The sequence below is a fragment of the Bidens hawaiensis genome, unplaced genomic scaffold (genome assembly GCF_021521415.1).
Source record: "Bidens hawaiensis isolate Kalapana, Puna unplaced genomic scaffold, B.hawaiensis_p1.1 tig00030579_1, whole genome shotgun sequence".
Classification (NCBI taxonomy): Eukaryota; Viridiplantae; Streptophyta; class Magnoliopsida; order Asterales; family Asteraceae; genus Bidens; species Bidens hawaiensis.
Window position 1 is genome coordinate 57,019 of NW_027495110.1, and position 20,657 is coordinate 77,675.

General features: G+C 41.1%; 1 protein-coding gene across 1 annotated transcript; it reads left to right on the forward strand.

Annotated features, from left to right (window-relative positions):
- The first annotated feature begins 15,209 nt into the window (after positions 1–15,209).
- On the forward strand, positions 15,210–20,657 carry LOC143580745 (stromal 70 kDa heat shock-related protein, chloroplastic). The gene is made up of 8 exons (XM_077063690.1): positions 15,210–15,576; positions 15,861–16,113; positions 17,745–17,824; positions 17,906–18,048; positions 18,138–18,236; positions 18,336–18,525; positions 18,896–19,294; positions 20,124–20,657. Exons 1-8 carry the CDS (start codon positions 15,277–15,279, stop codon positions 20,514–20,516), a joined length of 1,857 nt encoding a protein of 618 aa, XP_076919805.1. The 5' UTR covers positions 15,210–15,276; the 3' UTR covers positions 20,517–20,657.

Below are 20,657 nucleotides of genomic sequence, written 5' to 3' on the forward strand. Positions count from 1 at the left end.
GGGGGATGAGAAACACAAGCGAGCTGAAATTGTCAACTTCTTGGTCTTGCCCACCACTTCATGCCATAATATGATCTTGGGTAGAGGAACGATTGCCCAATTCAACGCCATACCGTCACCAACGCACGGCGCGTTGGGGTTCCCAACACCAACAGGTGTAACATTTGTATACCGAGATCATTTGTGCGCAGTGACAAGTATACCGCGAGAAGGAAGAATGAGACTTCCAATGGCAAACAACGCACCGGAGGAATGGATTCTCAACCCAAAATTCCCAGAGCAAACAATCACAATTGGAGCTACGATATCAGACGACACAAGGCTGAGAATGAAAAGATTGCTCACAACGTATATGTCGGTCTTCGCGTGGCAACATTCTGATATGACTGGGGTTCCGCGAGACCTGGCGCAACATTCTCTCAACACGTTCAAGTCTGTAGAGCCAATTGCTCAAAAGAAGAGAGTCATGGGGGATGAGAAGGCAAAGGCCATGAATGAGCAAGTAGAAGATCTACTGCGCGCAAATATCATCCGCCCAATACGATACCAAACATGGGTAGCCAATCCTGTGATGGTAAAGAAGAGCAACGGGTCATGGAGGATGTGCATTGATTTCAAGGACCTCAACAAAGCATGTTCAAAAGATTGTTACCCCCTCCCAAACATTGACGCGAAGGTGGACTCTGTGGCGCCATTTAAGCTCAAATGTTTCCTGGACGCCTATAAGGGCTATCACCAAATTCAAATGGCACCACAAGATGAGGACAAGACTGCCTTTAGAACTGACAAGGGTGTTTTCTGTTACACAAAAATGCCCTTTGGTTTGAAGAATGCAGGAGCCACTTACCAAAGACTCATGGATGCGGTTTTCAACGAGCAAATTGGAAGAAACTTAGAAGTCTACGTGGATGATTTGGTGATTAAAAGCAGGGAGGAAAAACAAATGCTCAAAGACATCGAAGAAACCCTTTGGCGCCTAAAGGAAGTAAACATGAAGCTCAACCCGAGCAAATGCACATTCGGCGTAGAAGAAGGGAAATTTCTCGGTGTAATGGTCACCAAGGATGGTTTCAAGGTGAACCCAGAGAAGGTGGAGGCTATCCTTGACATGCCCTCACCATCCACCATGAAGGAAGTTCAAAAGTTGAATGGTAGATTGGTATCAATTAACAGGTTCCTAGCGAACCATGCAAGCAAATCTACCCCATTCGTTAACACATTGAGAAATTGCTTAAAGAAAAGCCAGTTCAAGTGGACGCCTGAGGCCGAGCAAGCTTTCAATGAGATAAAAGAATGTCTGATAAATCTGCCTACGCTCACAGCTCCACTACCTGGCGAAACTCTAACGTTGTACCTGTCAGCAGGAGAGCGCGCCATCGGCGCAGTGTTGTTGGTGGATCGCAAGGGAATCCAAACACCAATCTATTATGTAAGTCGGGTGCTGACAGATCCTGAGACGCGCTACTCCATCATGGAAAAGTTAGTTTTATCACTAACGCATGCGTCACGCAAGCTTCACAGATATTTCAATGGTCATCCTATTGAAGTCCTGACTGGTTACAACATCCAGCAAGTCTTGCGGCGTCCCGCGCTCTCAGGAAGGCTGACAAAATGGGCGCTGGAATTAGGAGAGCACACGATCGCCTATAAGCCCCGTCCAGCAATAAAGGGACAAGTCTTAGCTGATTTCATCGCAGAAATCCCTGAAGGAAAAATTGAAGAAGCTCAGCGCGAGGTAGACCCTCCGCAAGCCAATAATGAAGAAAATGTTTGGAGATTATTCACTGATGGAGCTTCAAACAACGAAGGGTCCGGCGCAGGCCTCAAACTGGTGGATCCAGAAAGTCATGAGTATACTTACGCAATCAGGTTGGATTTCAAGAGCACCAACAATGAAGCTGAGTATGAAGCCCGCTGGCTGGTATGCGCATCACGCACAAGTTCGGAGTTAAAAAGCTAGAGGCTCATGTCGATGCCAAGGAGAACACTATGCCTCTGTATTTAGAGCAGGCAAAGAAACTCACCGAGCAATTTGACTTCTTCAGAATCATACATATTCCGCGCAGTGAAAACAAGTCTGCCGACGCGCTGAGCAAGATGGCATTAACCAGCTTCGATCACTTTGGCAAAAATGTCAGGGTGGAAGTAATGAGCAATCCGTCAGTGGGAGCGAAGTCTGTCCTTGTAATTCATACAACACCTTCATCATGGATAACTCCATTAATGGAATTCTTGAAGGAGGGAAAGGTACCGGACGATCGCGCACAGGCGAGGAAGATAAGACACAAGTCGCAGAACTACGAACTGCTTGATGGTACGTTATATCGACGCTCTTATCTTGGACCGCTCATGAAATGCCTGGATGCCGAGGAAGCAAGCTATGTGATCAGAGAGATACACGAAGGAATCTGTGGAATACATGCTGGCCCGCGCATGGTGGTTGCCAAGGCAATGAACGCAGGTTACTATTGGCCAGGCATGTACTTGGACGCCTTAAAAGAGATCCAAAAATGCAAAGCGTGTCAGAGCTATGCGCCAAACACCATGCGGCCAAAGAACAACTTGATTCCGGTGACCTCCGCATGGCCTTTCCACAAATGGGCAATCGATATTGTGGGTCCCTTACCACAAGCGCAAGGGCAAGTAAAGTTTTTGGTAGTGGCAGTAGACTATTTCACAAAATGGGTTGAAGCCAAGCCACTAGCAAAAATCACAGCCGAGGCAATGAAGCAATTTATTTGGAGCCACATCATATGCCTTTTTGGCCTGCCAATGGAAATTTTGAGCGACAATGGCAAACAATTCACTGACAGGAAGATATCCAGTTGGCTCAAGGAATTGCGCATCAACCAAGTCTTCACTTCAGTATACCACCCTCAAGGGAATGGCCAAGTGGAGCGCGCGAACCAAAGCTTGCTGAATGGGCTGAAGAAAAGGTTGGAGGGAGAATCCCATTCATGGGTCGAGGAGCTACCTAATGTCCTGTGGGCGCACAGGACATTAAGCAAAACCAGCAATGGCGAATCCCCGTTCAGCCTAACCTATGGAACGGAGGCTATGATTCCAGCAGAGATTGGATGCCCATCCCATAGAGTGCTCATGATGAGTAAGATGGATAACGAGCGCGAAAGGAGGATGGATCTCAACTTACTTGAAGGGCGCAGAGAGGCGGCTATCATCAGTGAAGCAAAATACAAGAAAAAACTAGAAAAATATTACAATCAGCGCGTGAAAGAATGCCACTTCAAGAAGAATGATTTTGTCCTTCGGAACAATGAAGCTAGCCGCGCGATACCCCCGGGAAAGATGTCCCCCAATTGGGAGGGACCTTATCAAGTCTCGGAAGAATTGGGAAAAGGCGCATACGCTTTAAAAGATTTGAATGGAAAGAAGATCTCGCGCGCATGGAACGCAGCACAGCTTAGAAAATGTTTCATGTAAAAATTGTCAAGTTTGTAATCAAGGCTTTTTAAGCCATTATGAATAATGATAAGCGCTATTTTCTCTTAATGTGTATTCTATTATCTTTTGCATACATGTTTCACACTTCCCTTTATTAATTTTGAGCAATATGACAACATTGTATTGACATCAAAACTAAAAATAAAACGAAGTAAAACATACATGCGCGAGCTTCAAGCTCAAACGCGTTAACGAGTTTTAACTCTAAAACGTCAGGGCCTTAGCCCAATAATATGAGCCTTAGCTCAGGGCCTTAGCCCAATAATACGAGCCTTAGCTAAATCACTCACAACATCCATCCTACATGCTGCGTAGCTAAACCATAAAAATACCTAAGCACAGCTAAGGCAAAGCACATGCCAAAACATAGTTGTTAAGGTCTCAGGTCGAGGTCGCGCATGGGATTGTAATGGATATCAAAGTAACACATACTGACACGTAAAGGCTAAAAAACTCATTCATAATTCCCTATAATAAATGCGCGATAACGTCGCGCAAAAGAGGAATAATGAAACGCCAAGGCACGTGTCAGCATATTCAGGATATTGCAAAATCACTTGAAATATGACAAGGATTAAGTAAAATAATTTCCTTACAACCTTGTTCAAATTTCAACGTGCAAGCATATCTTATATTCAACAAGCAAACACATGCAATATAAAGAGATGAATTGGGAATGCGCAAGATGCGAATATGGGGAAAACAAAATTTCATTCCAAAACATAGAAGTTTACAAATTTACAAAATGATGAGATAAAAACTACAATAAAAAAAAACATGAAGGGCTGCTCAAGTCTCTATATCAACATCAGCCTCTTCATTGTCCTCATCATTACCCCCTCCCTCAGCATCTGGCGCAGCCCGCTCCTCGTCATCTCCAAACTTACCATAATCAAGCTGTTCGTCTTGAATGGAGTCGTCTTCTATCACGATAGTGTCAGGAGTGGGTCCTTTGGCCACGCCAGAGCCGCTAGCAGAGGCAGCATTGCCCGCGCCATCATCGCTGCCACCAGTCCCTTCACACTCGTCAAGTAATTTCTTTAGCGCGCCAAGATCGGGCTGGTCAGCAAGCGCGGCTATCTGCAAGTCATAAGGAAAAGTATGAGTACAAAAGACTAGGAAAATAAGTCAAGGTAAACTCATTAAGGTTAAAATACCTGCTCAAGGATGGGAATTGGAGTATTCAAGTACTTCTCCCCCACCTCGGCCATATCAGCGCAGACAACGTCGAGCTGATAAGGGTAGTCGGATGGATTCTTCTTCAGCATGCCATATTCATAGCCATCCTTAAACCCTTCAGCTCGACCCACCAAGCGCGACGCAGCATTGCAATCCATCACAAGGGTCTGAAACTCGTCTGAGTATTTCATCGCATAAGCGCAACGAGTCATACCCTGTGAAACTAGCCATTGGCGATCCTGCGCGAGGGAAGAAACAGACGTCTCAAGAGCAGGAATCTGAGAGTTTAACAACTCAACAGTTTCCTTGGTCTGTTTTAGCTCTTCTCTGTCGGACGCTGCTGCCGCCAAGGCCTCATTCCTTTCCGCTCGCGCAGCATCGAGCTCTTCTTGGCCAGACGCTGCTGCCGCCAGGGCTTCATCCTTTTCTGCCCGCGCAGCTTCGAGCTCTCTCTTCAGGCGCGCAACCTCACTCTCTAATAAAGATTTGTCAGTGATAGCCTGCACAAGAGTTTGATCACGCGCCTCTGCATCTAACTCCAAATCACGCCCTCGCCGCGCGTACCTGGCCGCATCCGCCTCTGCCGCCTGCAGCTTCTCCCGCGCAGCCTGCAGCTCATGCCCGCGCTTCACAAAGGCAGCGTTTGCACTTGCTCGGTTCTCGCTAAGTTCTGCTTGGAGTTTCTCAGCTCTCTCTCGAGCGTCAGAAAGATTCCAAGCAGAAACCTTAGCCTCTTGCTTGGCCTCTACAAGAGCATCACGCACTTTTATATAATCATTGCGAAGCTCTTGGGAGGCAGCAAAGAACGCAGACCCAGCAAAAAGATGGTCGTTGAGCAAGTCCACGTGGGCGCGGTCCTCCTGAAACCTCCTTTCAGCCGGAGGCACAGAGTGAGCCCAGAAGTCTTCACACACACCCATGGACTGAAATGAGCTATCCTCAGTAATATTCCATCTCGGGCGGTATATGTGATCGGCTTCCTGCAAACACAAAGCAACGCAAAAGCAACGTTTTAGTCATCTAAACACTAATATGGAAGTCCGCACAGCGGAGCAAAACAAACTTATACCTGCGGAGAGCCAGCAGAAAAGTCAGCGCCAGCCCCACGAGAAGGCTGCGCCACGAAATCTCGTGGCGCTGCAGGGCTTGCGCGGTCGCCATCGGAATCTTCAAAATTGACCTCCTCATCATCCTCTGTAACAGGTATTTTCTCCTGCGACTTGGAAAAATCAAAAACAGTCTCGCGAGGAGGGCTGCGCGCAGGAGAAGGTGAGGGAGGTCTCGACGCCGCTAGATCAGTGCGTAAAATAGTCTCCTGCTCCTTAGTAATCCCAATGAAAGGAGATTCAGTGCTTGTTGGAGCAGGAGCAGAACCAACGGCGCCGGCGCCGGCGCCAGCAGTGCCGCCAGCAGCTTGTGTGCCAGCTATAATGCCTATGAAAAAACCAACAAAGAGAAATGATTCATGACTTGATCTAAAAGAAAAAAGTCAGAAAATCAAAGCGCAATATATACCTTGGCGCACCGCCGTCCGCGAGTTGAGCATCGCCATGAAGTCCATTTTCCCCCTTTTCGATGGTAAAACAGGGGACTTCAAAGCAACCTTCGGCGCAGCCTCGGTACCTTGCTGCGCCTGAGGTTGAGCCACCAAAGTCGCCGGCACTACAAACATTTGAGTGAGCAAAGATTCATTAATAACTCTATCGGAATCACGCTCATAAAACCACAAAATATAAACAAAGTATACCTGTTGGAGAAGATGAAACAGCAGGCACAGCGCCGCTTCCCTTGTCCGCCGCGCGAAGAGATGAGGTGGCGTCACCATACCTCGTGTGGACAGGAGGATTGCCCACACCTCGAGGCAAAGAAGACGAGGAAAACTTGGAGGTAAACCCCTTGGTTTTCTCAAGTCCCTTCGCTTGGGTAGGAGGATCCTGGGCAACAGGGGCATCATTTTTCTTCTGTTTTTTACTGGCCCCTGCGCCAGTTTTGCCTTTAGCTTTGCGCTTGAGTTGTGGCGCCTCAGCTTCCTCCTCCACCTCTTCTTCCGCAAGCTCCAGCTCATAGTTCTCGAGCGCATCTACAATACGTGCAACAGAAATGTTAACCAAATTTGGTATTCTAAAGGCATAAGCATAAGTACAAAGGCTTACCAGGCGCATCGCTGTCAAAGCAAAATCCCAAATCAACAGGGATGAACATATCATCGAAGCGATCGGGGAAAGCAACTTCCCCAGCGCCCAGCGCGACAGAGCCACCCTCCATATGCTCATCATAGGCGGCATGGACGTATTCCTTGCTTACTGCATAAAACAAGACAAATGATATCAGCAAAACGAATTATATTCGCGCAGAAATAATGCAATGAGCTAATAACTCACCTAAGCCATCAACTTGAATGACAGGCTCAGTCGCGCTGTCGGTCCACCTCTTGCTCATACCAACCCCCACCAGCGCCTCCTCGCAAATATTCTTGGCGGGGGATGGTTCAGCAATTAACTTGTTAACCCACGTGCCCGTGGGGTTCTTAAGAACATTCTCATCCGCGGGCGCAGAAGTGATCGCGCGCATGGTCATGCGGATGGGAATCACACCAGCCTTAATATAAAAAAATTTCTCAGACCAGTCATGAAGGCTTTTGAAGGAAACAGTGCAGCACTTAACCTTCTGACTGCGAGGTATGAATGAGAACCAAGAATCTTGGATTTTTGGCTTGTAAAAATATTGAAAGCGCCGAGGGGTGGGCTCCTCGCGCTGAGCCACATGAACTCAAAATGAGTCATGCGCACTAGTCCACAAGGATGGACTTGGGATATGTGAATCCCATAAAACTGAAGCAGCGCACCCATGAACCTTGTCATCGGGAGACGAAGGTTACAGTGAGTGAAAAAGTGACAGTATAAGGAGATATAGCCGGTGGGCGGATCTGCCGCCGTTTGCCCGGCCGCCGGGAGCAGACAGCCGTACTCAGGGAGAAAACCCTGAGAGGCGATGAGACTGTCGAAATCAGACTATTTCAGTTTGCAGGGAATCTCATCCCATCTCTTCACTGTTTTGCTCTTCCCCACATCCTCCGACGAGGCCTCGGCAGCCCGTTTTCCCTTGCCGGTCTTCTTCAAAGTGGACATGACTAATGATTTTACACGGCGTTTGCTGGGGGAGATTGTGGTGTCTGGGTTATCAGACATGCAACTGTGAATCAAACAGCGGTTACTTCAAGAACGGAAATCTGGAAGCAAAAGACAGGCTCTTAATCGGAATGAAAATGGAAGGAAAGAAAAAGCTCTGAAATAACAATGAAGATGAAGAAAAACCACTCAAAAGGCTTGCTTTTATAGGCCCAGGAGAGAGAAAGAAACAGGTACTGATCAGAGTTCACGCGCCCCCACTCGCAGGTGCAGGCCAACATGAGCGCGACACGTGTTCCTGACACTGTGTGAGGAGACATGAAAGGCCACTGTAGCACCTCGAGCACACGAAAAGTCTGACACAACGTCTCCATCTCTGACGCATGTCAGCACCAACCAACCACGTACATGGACGATTCATTACAACCAAAAGGATAGAATTTCGCGCAACGATGAGAAATAAAAAAGAAAAGACAAACCCTATTAAAAGAGCAAACTATTAAGTCTAATATCTATCTTACCTCGCTCGCGCGAGACAAGACACACATTAGACTGGGGGGCTTGAAGAGGTATGCACCCGCCTTAACATCGAACGGGGCGGGTCAACCCACAAGATATAGACAAGAGGCTTGAAATCAAGATGTCATGAAGGCACAAAGCCAAAACCTATACGCATATCACATCTGCGCGTGGCGCATCTGTGCGTGGCGCATATCACATATGCTCACGCATATTACATATGCTTGCGCATATCACATCTGCGCATGAAACATCTGCGCGTGAGAATAAAGAGAAGACCTCGCGCATCCTCAGGATAGGCGCATATCACACATGCACAGAATCAACCTCGTCCTTATCCAAATCAGGATAAGGACAACCCTGATTGTGCTCATCAGACAACCTTCCAGAAGGTATCCTTTAAGGAATAAAAAATATGCTGATGTTGACAGCTGCCAATGAAAGGTGGACAACTCAGCAAAACCCATGTGCTACCACGTGATTGCACATGGGCAGGTGAAATACCTTGGTCAGAGAATAATCAATGAAAAAGCACCAGGTGTCCTAAGGACACGTGGCGCGAAGCAATAGGAGGAGGCCAAAAAGGCCCTAATGGGATCTGAGCCCAATCATTGGAAACCCTAACACTATAAATACCACACCACCTCCACAAGGGGAGGTAAGCAAGAAAATACATTCTAAATCCTTACTCACCCTCAGATTATTATTATCTTCTCCTACAATCTCTTATTCTCACACCGGAGGGTTACCCCAAAGAGGACCCCTCTGTCCCTTTCTGAGGGGTAAGTTCACGGTGCTGCTCGTTTTGTAGGTGGAAGAATTCATACTCCGGAGAACCATCGGTGATATAGCACACTCATACCCGAGGAAAGTTGATCGTCTACCAGTGAGCCGATCCACGTTTCTTCAGAACGTGATGTTTATGACTTTCTTTCTCTTTAAATCATTCCAATTTGTGAAGAAATGAATAAACACTAAAAAGCCCTCTTTTCTCTTCTCCTCTCTTCCTTTCTCTCAAAAACAAAAAATCTCCAGGACATCAAAATTTTTTCTTTTCACTCCAAATCATTTCTCTTCTCTCATTAACTACTCTAACGCTATGTTCCCGAGTCTCATTTAACGAGGGGGAGGGGAAGGAAATACGAGGAAAATGTAAAAAAAGTCATGTTCCATAGATTTTTTAAGGAGAGGAGGGGAGGGAAAAGGCTAGAAAATTTGATCCTATACTCATCCTCCCAAATTAGAGAGATTTGAGGAGAAAATATACGTGTTTAATTTTAACTCTGTTTTAATTCCTAAATTAACCTCTTATGTTATCTATTCGTTTTAAATATAATCTCCATTTCTCACGTTCTAATCTCATATTCCATTCAGTTTTCTTCTTTTGTTGGCAAATACTGTGAAACTTTGTTGGCACATACTCCTATCAGGTCAATTTTTTAATCGAATATTCATTGTTTTACATTAGGTGATATAGGCATGGGCATTGTATAGTAGAAGCTGAATTTTTTTTTGGGAACTCAAAGTTTGATTATTATGGGATTCATAGTAGGGATGAGCTCGGGATGGTACCGGTACCGATCTTGAAAATCCCGATACCGAAATCCGGAAATATATGGTACCGGTACCGAAATGTTCGGTTCGGTACCGTTACGGTACCGGTTTATTTTGCACGAAATACCGGTATCGTACCGAACCGAACCCTACCGGTACCGGACGATACCGAAAACTGAAAACTTGGTACCGATTCGGTACTGACGGTACCAAATCGATATCGGGTAATTTTTAGAATCGGAACTGGTTCCGACTATGGTCAACAAAAATCAAAATCGGGTCGGATAAGAACCGGTTCCGGGTAAAGTCAGTTATTTGACCAGTATTGTACCGAACCGTACCGATACCGAACTCTAAACTTAGTACCGTTTGGTACCGACGATACCAAATTCGGTATCAGTGTGGTACCGGCAGGGGTGTTCGCGGTCTGATTATCGCGGTTTTTAGGTCAAACCGTGAACCAAACCGTTAGTAACGGTATTTGATTTTTTTAAACCAAAACCGAACCGTTGAACTCTTAAACCGAACCAAACCGAACCGCTAATAACGGTTTGGTTTCGCGGTTTGTTCTTGTTCGGTCTTTATACAATATGTCCAAAATAATTTATGATATGTAAATATTGTACAAGTCGCAATAATTTATATAATTTAACAAACAACTTATTTTTACCTTTTTAGAATCTCATTTAAGAAAACAAAAAAGCCAATTAAAGTTTCTTGCATTTTTGATTTGGGCTTAGCCTACTTTTTTTTGTTTATTTATTAATATGTGTCAATATTTAGTAGTGTATATTTATATACACATACACATATATATTATGTGAAATATTAAAAAAATACATATAAATAAATCATATGGTCTGGTCCGGTTTTATGTGGTTGGTTTTCGATTCAAACCGTCAACCAAACCGTTCACTACGGTTTGGAAATTTTCAAACCAACCGACTGAGAGTAAAGAAAAAAACCTACCGTGAAACCAAACCGATGGCCGGTTTGGACGATTTCGCGGTTTCGAACCGAACCATAAACACCCCTAGGTACCGGTACCAATCGGTACCCGTATCGAAAACGCTCGTTCCTAATTCATAGCACAGAATGGTAGTAACTAGTTTTATTATTCAATTTAACTAACAAATAGTTAAAAACTCTTTTGTTAAAACATCTTGATGAGCTATATTAAAGAAGATAAAAATAACAAAAAATGTATAATATAAATAGTTCTATTATGAATTTGACAGTGCTAGGATTTTCGTTTTCTAGGTTATTTATTTTTTTGTTTATTACTTTGGACTTTGCTCCTAATAATTTAGCGTCTTTAAATATTCACAAATGTTTCGTTTTTGTTTTCTAAAGTGAATTTGGCACTTTGCTATGGATGATCAAACGCTTCGTGATCAAATACTCCAAATTATTCATGTTGTGTGAGCTAGACAATTGCAAGCAGCTAGCCTAATCTGTTTATTGGTAGCTTTCATTACACGACATAGGTTGTCTACCAGAAAACATGCTAATATACCTATTAGAGATGTAGTTTTATAACGGCGATATGTACGAGAAGAGATGTTACATAACCTTTCAAACAGCGGTAACTGTCGTGAACTTATTCGTATGAGTGAGAGATCTTATATGACATTGTGCAATATCTTAAAGCATGACGTTGGTCATTGACCTACTCAACGAATGTCCGTTGAAGAGCAAGTTGCAAGATTTTTACATATTGTAGGTAATGATATGAGACGTAGGTTAGCCTCTTGGATATACTGCCGTTCTAGATCAACAACCAGTCAGTGCTTCCATAGAGTTCTGAGGGCGATTATATCGTTTGAATGTCATTATATTCAACAACCTAAAGGTTTATATTGTCCCGAAAGAAATTCAAGAGAAAAAGAGATTTTATCTTTTTTTCAAGTATTGCATAGAGGCAATTGATGGAACACGTGTCCGTGTCAAAGTACCAAACAAAGATGCCGCCATATATCGTGGTCGTAAAGTATACCCAACAATAAATGTATTGACAGCTTGTATAACATTCGTTACTTTTCAAACCCGAAAATCCGACCCATTTAAAATTTTCGGTTTTGTTTATATATATATATATATATATATATATATATATATATTATTTTATATCTCAAATTCGTTTCATGAATTTTACGTGTCATTTGTTATTATAATAACATGTAGATTTACGTTTACCGTTCATTCATTTCTTGTTCATTCTATTCAAATAACGAGTCTACGGGATTTAAAGTTTTTACTAAAGTTATACCCAATGCAAACTATTCAGGTAAAATATGTAAAATACCTAAATATTATAACTTTTATTTCAATATTAAGCATATATCAAAGTTCAAGGTATAAACTGTATAATTAGTTTAAAATCTATTTTTACATGAACTATGAAAGAACAAGGACTAAACTGTAACATTTTCAAAACATGATTTATTATTATAATGAGAAGAGTCAGTAGCCCAGCCACCCTCGTTTTTCCGTTCTCCGGCGCCGACGACGCGTCCAAGTTCTGGCAGCCCATAAATCTCGATAAACGCGCGTATTAAATCAAATTAAAACTCGTAACGCATTCATACCAAACTGGCGACCTTCATTATCGACAAATAACGCATAATAACGACCTAATAATGGGTAATTTGAACCCGTAATCTCCGGCTGTTATGTTAAAATGCAATTACGATCCTTAATCGTCCTACGCTCCAATTAAGCTTATAAATAGAGCCTAAACTAACAACTAAACTCGTCCCAAACATCTTATTCACCTAAAACACTCTCTAAATATACCATTTTTCTCGGTCAAAGTTTGTTTTCCGGCGAGCCGTGTTCACCGTCGAATCATAACAATTACAGGTAATTCATACATGATTTTTATTAGTTTCTAGCCGACAAACAAAACCCCTAAACTTATTTAACCAAACATGGAACAAAATGATGGTTCCATGTTTACACTTGTGTTTTTGCATGACCTACCCTTATGTAAGGTTCCTTGAACCATGCTATCTCAAAAAGACATAATCTGAAGCCCGAGTTGATACAAAATGTATTGTTCCTCAAACAATGTGATATCACACATCGTGTATGTTCTAAAACCTCCCTTCTCTTATTAAGATTACAAAATATTCTTGGGAATTATGGCCAATACTAAGGGTATATAAGCAATGATTTCAAATCCGGAGATTAATCACAGAACCCGAACTGGTTCCGGCTATGGTCAACAAAAATCAAAACTGGGTCAGATAAGAATCGGTTCCGAGTAAAGTCTGGTATTTGACCGGTATCGTATCGAACCCGGTACGGAAAACTCAAAACTTGGTACCATTGGTACCGACGATACCAAATTCGGTACCGGTACCAATTGCCCGTATAAAAAACGCTCATCCCTAATTCATAGCACTGAATTGTAGTAAATAGTTTTATTATTCAATTTAACTAACAAATAGTTAAAAATTCTTTGGTTAAAACATCCTGAGCTATATTAAAGAAGATAAAAATAACAAAAAATGTATAATATAAATAGTTGTATTATGAATTTGACAGTGCTAGCATTTTCGTTTTCTAGGTTATTTATTTTTTTGTTTATTACTTTGGACTTTACTCCTAATAATTTAGCGTCTTTAAATATTCATAGATGTTTCGTTTTTGTTTTTTAAAGTGAACTTTGACAATTTGCTATGGATGATCAAACACTTCGTGGTCAAATACTCCATATTATTCATGTTGTGCGAGCTATACAATTGCAAGCAGCTAGCCTAATCTGGTTATTGATAGCTTTCATTACTCGACATAGATTGTCTACCAAAAAACATGCTAATATATCTACTAGAGATTTAGTTTTACAACGGCGATATGTACGTGAAGAGATGTTACATAACCTTTCAAACAATGGTAATTGTCGTGAACTTTTTCGTATGAATGAGAGAGCTTATATGACGTGCAATATCTTAAGGCATGACGCTGGTCTTCGACCTACTCAACGAATGTCTGTTGAGGAGCAAGTTGCAAGATTTTTACATATTGTAGATAATAATGACATGAGAAATAGGTTAGCCTCTTGGATATACCGCCGTTCTAGATCAACTACCAGTCGGTGCTTCCATAGAGTTCTAAGAGCGGTTATATCATTAGAAAGTCATTATATTCAACAACCTAAATGTGATATTATCCCGAAAGAAATTCAAGAGAAAAAGAGATTTTATCCTTTTTTTCAAGTATTGCATAGGGGCAATTGATGGAACACATGTCCGTGTCAAAGTACCTACCAAAGATGCCGCCATATATCATGGTCGTAAAGGATACCCAACAATAAATGTATTGGCAGCCTGTACATTGACTTGAAATTTACATATGTTTTGACTGGTTGTGAGGGGACTACATCATATTCAAGAATAATAAAAAATGCACTTAGTAGTGATGATAAACTAGTAATTCCAACGGGTAATCTCTCAAACAATATTTACTTAATTGTTATAATATTTTAGAAATACTAATTATAATTTAATTATAGGTAAATATTGTTTAGTAGATGTGGGTTTGCCTCATACAAGCTCACTAATGACGCCATGTAGAAGCGTTAGGTATCACTTGAAAGAGTACTTCACTCGTGCCCCGAAAAACCTAAAGGAGTTGTTCAACCTTCGTCATGGATCGTTATGTAACACAATTGAACGAGCATTTGATGTCCGAAGATTAATCATAGAACTGTACATGAGATTTTCACCCTATCGGCTCCTTGTTTAATTCATTTGAAGTTATTGGATGTTTAGAGTAACTACAATGAATTTAGTCATATGTATGTATGTAATTTTTAATCCCTAAGGGTAGGATTCTTAGAAATAATGAAATCAAGCCCTTGTCTAACTAACCACACAATTTGGGAAAGAAAGAAGATTCTAGAGAAGCGTGAACGTGTCCCTACCTAACCCACCCAATCTCCGTCGTCCTTTTATCCCCTCCAAAAACCCGAAATAATGAAATCAAGCCCTTGTCTAACTAACCACACAATTTGGGAAAGAAAGAAGATTCTAGAGAAGCGTGAACGTGTCCCTACCTAACCCACCCAATCTCCGTCCTCCTTTTATCCCCTCCAAAAACCCACTCTCACAAACAACTCAACTCTAGGCTTAATTCTTCTTTCACTCACTCCTGTTGTTCTTCAATAAGAAATTCTTATTGTTTTTAGGGTTTATTTGTTTCAGCAACCTCCTCCAATCCAATGGCTCAGATTCACGCTTTCGGAGTCACCAACGCCTCCTTTACATCAAAAAATCAAACTAAAACCGTCTTCTTCGGCAAATCCGTCTCTTTCTCGCACCACAAATCTTTCGTAAAGCTACACAAATACAGTAATGCTAGACGGCTTCGAGTAGTAGCGGAGAAAGTCGTGGGAATCGACCTAGGGACAACGAACTCGGCCGTTGGGGCGATGGAGGGCGGGAAGCCGGTGATAGTGACGAACGCGGAAGGGCAGCGGACGACGCCGTCCGTGGTGGCGTACACGAAGAGTGGGGACAGGCTGGTGGGGCAGATTGCCAAGAGGCAGGCGGTGGTGAACCCGGAGAATACCTTCTTCTCGGTGAAGAGGTTCATCGGGAGGAAGATGTCTGAGGTGGACGAGGAGTCGAAGCAGGTTTCGTATACGGTCGTCAGGGATGAGAATGGCAATGTCAAGCTCGATTGCCCGGCTATTGCCAAGCAGTTTGCTGCCGAGGAAATATCCGCACAGGTACCTACCTACCTGAATATTATATTATATATATTTAGTTCTTGCATAGGTTATTTGAATTAAGCCTAATTAATAGTCTGGTATATATGCACACATTACTTACACATTGCTAAAAGAGATGAATAACCATTGCATTTTATCAATTTTATAAGTTTGAAAAAAACAAATGATTTATTTTGTTCACATGTTCATGGTTTGATGCTTTACTTACAAGCATCATGTATCTGGTTAGGTATATGCATGAAGTTTGTTGCTTCTAAGTGAGGTATAATGATTGATTACAGGTTTTGAGAAAGCTTGTGGATGATGCTTCAAAGTTTCTGAACGACAAGGTGACCAAAGCTGTTGTTACAGTTCCTGCTTACTTCAATGATTCTCAAAGAACAGCGACCAAGGATGCTGGTCGAATTGCTGGTCTGGAAGTGTTGCGAATTATCAATGAACCTACCGCTGCTTCGTTAGCTTACGGTTTTGAAAGGAAGAATAATGAAACTATATTGGTGTTTGATCTTGGAGGTGGTACTTTTGATGTTTCAGGTGAGGGAATCAAGCTTCATTGTCTTTAATTGATTTGTGAAAAAAGCTCTATTTTTTAAATTTGAACAAAATTGCGAATGGGAATTTTTTGTAAACCAACTTAGAACCATTACATCCGGTTGGCTGCATTTTTATATATATTTTACTTACATGGCCTTAAATTTCTTTTTGTTGTAATTATTTTAAACACTTTTGATGTACTGGTTCCATGTTGTCTAAAAAATAAGAAAATTTAATAGTTTTGTTCAAATTTATCATGTAGAGGGACTTTAATGTGCAAAAAATTTCTTAAGGTACTTTTATGAGAAAGGAAAAAACAGAAAATATGTTGGTTTTTTTGAGGTATTTGCTTTATTTATAACTTAAAGTTGTATGGCATTTTATTTAATGAAAAGATAAAGAAAGCATTGATAATTCTCTTAAATTTGTCTTGTTTGACTTGTTTAAAAGTAAAGCCAAAATTTTAATACAAATATTAATTATAACACATAAGGGTGGCAAAACAAACCCAAATGGGTTGTTTTGGGTCAATTTGGATAACTTTTAAAATTGGGATGGGTCAGGATGGATCAAAAAAATTTTGCAAGGTCAAGATGGGTTGGTAAAATGCTAGTGACTTTTGATTATAGGTTAGAATGGGTTTGTTTATGGGTTAGAATGGACTAAAGCAAGCTTTATCCAATTTTATTTCAAACAAAACCCACGGAACCGAATAGAAACCGAGAAATCGAAACCGAAATCATTGAAGCCGTATATACCGAAACTGACCGAAATGAAAAAAAAGCAAAACCGAAGCGGAAAAAAAACTGAAAAAACCGAACCTGAAACGAGACAAAACCAAGATTTTTTATTTTTTTATTTTTTATGAACGAGCAAGACGGGGCAAACATTTTAGTAGTTTTACTTTTTGTGTTTTCGATTTATATTTGAGTTTATTATTTTTTTATTATTTTTTTGAGGGGTTTTTGAAACCCTTTATATTATAACCTTTACTTAGTTTAAGACGGGTTAACTTTACCCATCTTGACCCATACCCATCCTAAACCGAATAAAACGAGAAATCGAAACAGAACAAAAACCGAAAACATTGAAACCAATAGATACCGAAACGAAAAAAAAAAGCAAAAATGAACCCAAAAAAACCGAACCTGAACCGAGACGAAACCGAGTTTTTTTATTTTATGAACGAGAACGACGGGGGAGACATTTGAGTTATTTTAGTTTTTGTGTTTTTGATTTATATTTTGAGTTATTAATTTTTTATTAAATTTTTTGAATATTTTTTTGAGGGGTTTTTGAAACCCTTTACATTTTAACCTTTACTTGGGTCAAGATGGATTAACTTTACCCATCCACCCATACCCATCCTAACCCTCTATTTTAAAAATCCATCCTGACCCAAACCCATTCTAACCCATCACCCAAATCCAACACACCCACTTATATTGCCACCTCTAATAACACAAATTTAAAAGGATAAACCTTTATTAATAAACGAGCTGGCTCAAGTTTTTGACGGGCCGAGCTCTGGCTTGGCGTCTCAGCTCGTTAAAGTAAGCGTTATAGCCCTAGTTGTATAAACTGCCACTGTTGAAATTTTCCCTAGTGTTTATATTATATCTCATTTGCAGTTCTTGAGGTTGGTGATGGAGTCTTTGAGGTTTTGTCTACTTCTGGAGACACACATCTTGGTGGTGATGATTTTGACAAGGTAGGTATTGTTTAAGGTGGTTGTATGTTCAACTTGTTTAATATATTTAGCGTGTAACTAATGTTCGATGGATTTATGCAGAGGATTGTTGATTGGCTTGCTGCAAGCTTCAAGAAAGGTGAGGGCATTGACCTACTAAAAGACAAGCAAGCTCTGCAACGGTTGACTGAAACTGCAGAAAAGGCAAAAATGGAACTTTCAACTTTGACCCAAGCGAATATTAGGTACATCAATCTGTTTCAAAATTTATAGTTGTGACACCACATTCTGTTGCATTGTTTTTACTGACTTGTAATATCTTTTTTCTTCCCAGTTTGCCTTTCATTACAGCCACCGCGGATGGCCCTAAACATATCGACACTACTCTAACTAGGGCAAAGTTTGAGGAACTATGTTCAGACTTGCTTGATAGGTACGTTGCTTAATAATTCTCACATTTTATCAGTTGATTTCATGGCTTTATAAAGATAAAAGAATGTGAAGTTGTTGTGTGTTGATTATATTATTTTAGGCTTAAAAGACCAGTTGAGAATTCTTTGAGGGATGCAAAGTTATCTTTTAAAGATATAGATGAGGTGATCCTTGTTGGTGGGTCGACCCGTATTCCAGCTGTTCAGGAAGTTGTCAAGAGTCTTACTGGAAAGGAACCAAATGTTACCGTCAATCCAGATGAAGTGGTTGCATTGGGAGCTGCAGTCCAGGTATTTATCCTATCATTCTTCACTGATTAATATTTACCCTTGTTAATGTCTAAGAAGAAAAGTGTTGGGTTTGTTTTTGTTTAGTGTGGCTATAAATATTATCCAGGGTGAGCATGGTTTGGTTTTGGGCTAATCTTTATATGCTTCGTATAAATTACTTAACTCCAAAAAAAGGGAAAAAAAATCACACATTTGGTTCAATTCAGGGTTTTTTGGTTTTAGTTACATGCAAAACCTAATCTGAACTAAAAAACATCATAACCGAGCAATCAATTTCTCAATTGGTTCAGTTATCTCAGTTATGGTTTAGTTATTCTCTTTTTCTGCTCATACATCTCGGAATTGATATGCAATCATTGCTGGTGTGTAGGCTGGTGTTTTGGCAGGAGATGTGAGTGACATTGTTCTTCTAGACGTGACACCATTATCCATCGGTCTAGAAACACTTGGCGGTGTGATGACAAAGATCATCCCAAGAAACACAACTCTGCCAACATCAAAGTCTGAGGTTTTCTCTACAGCTGCTGACGGGCAAACAAGTGTCGAGATCAATGTTCTTCAAGGTGAGAGGGAGTTTGTTAGAGACAACAAGTCTCTTGGAAGCTTCCGTCTTGATGGAATCCCGCCTGCCCCACGCGGGGTCCCACAAATTGAAGTTAAATTTGACATTGATGCCAACGGTATCTTGTCTGTAACCGCCATTGACAAGGGTACGGGAAAGAAGCAAGATATTACCATTACTGGTGCTAGCACATTACCTAGTGATGAGGTATGTTTTATAACAATACGTTTTTAATTTTGATATTCTTCATGTCAAGATCAGAACATTGGAAGTTTGATATGGGATTGTTTGTAACATCCAAACTAGGGGTGTAAATGAGCCAACCTGAGCCTGAGCTTGTCGAAACTGGAGCTTGGCTTATTTATTTTAACAGAGCTCGAGGTCGGCTCATTTATGTGTAAAGCTCAAGGTTGAGTTTGGCTCGCTAATAAATCTTCAAGCTTGAGCTCAGCTCTTTTAATGCTTGAGCTTGACTCGTTTATGTTAGAAGAGATTGAGCTTGACTTGTTTAAAACTATATGATTAAAGTTGGAGGTTTAGCTTGGCTTGTTCTATAAATTTTCAAGCTCAAGGCCAGCTCGTTTAAAGCTCAAGCTCGACTGGCTATAAAATTTCAAGCTCGAGCTAATCTTATTTATTGTTTGTTAATTGTATAATTTTTATTTGTATATATACAGATGTAATTTTTTATAAATATATGTTTATAAATGTGACTTTAGTTATAATTTGATGTATAATAATAACAATATCATATAAAATAAAATATAATATGTTACCTTTACACAAGTAACAACCCCACTTAGTCACTTAGACTAGAGATGTCAAACTAACCCAAACCTGACAGGCTAACCTGAAACATGCGGGGCAAGTATTCAGATATTGTCTATGGAGCTAGTTTTAAAAAGTGTTAATCGTATTCAGACATGATTAGACAGATTAGCTGAAACATAAATACCCGTTTACCGTAACCACTGGCCTTTAGTTATTTATTAGATTTTTATGTTTCTAATATTCTGTTTTATTGTTGATTAAACAGGTAGAAAGAATGGTTAACGAAGCTGAAAAGTTTGCAAAAGAAGACAAAGAAAAACGTGACGCCATTGACACAAAGAACCAAGCAGATTCAGTCGTATACCAAACCGAGAAGCAGCTAAAGGAAATGGGAGACAAGGTTCCTGCACCGGTCAAAGAGAAGGTTGAAGCCAAGCTCGGTGAGCTTAAGGAGGCAATCAGTGGCGGGTCAACACAAGCCATAAAAGACGCAATGGCGGCTCTTAACCAAGAGGTCATGCAGCTCGGCCAGTCACTTTACAACCAGCCCGGTGCACCCGGAACACCACCAGGGGCTGAGCCATCTGAGTCATCGGACAAGGGGGACAGGGGACCTGAGGGTGACGTCATTGATGCCGATTTTACCGACAGCAAGTGAGTCATGTAATTCAAATAGTATGATTTTTTGAATTTGAAAAAAGTTTAGTATGATGAATTTAGTTGTAGGTAAACACAACAATGTGGATGGTTAGAACGACCATCCCGTGGATTTTTGTTTCATCATTTGCTTTTTTGTTGA

Excerpts from the sequence above, each read along its gene's own strand:
- LOC143580745 (XM_077063690.1), top strand. The coding sequence starts at position 15,277 with ATGGAGGGCGGGAAGCCGGTGATAGTGACGAACGCGGAAGGGCAGCGG. Across the intron at positions 18,049-18,137 it reads TTGACCCAAGCGAATATTAG|TTTGCCTTTCATTACAGCCA; the intron begins GTACATCAATCT and ends TTTTCTTCCCAG. Across the intron at positions 19,295-20,123 it reads GCACATTACCTAGTGATGAG|GTAGAAAGAATGGTTAACGA; the intron begins GTATGTTTTATA and ends TTGATTAAACAG.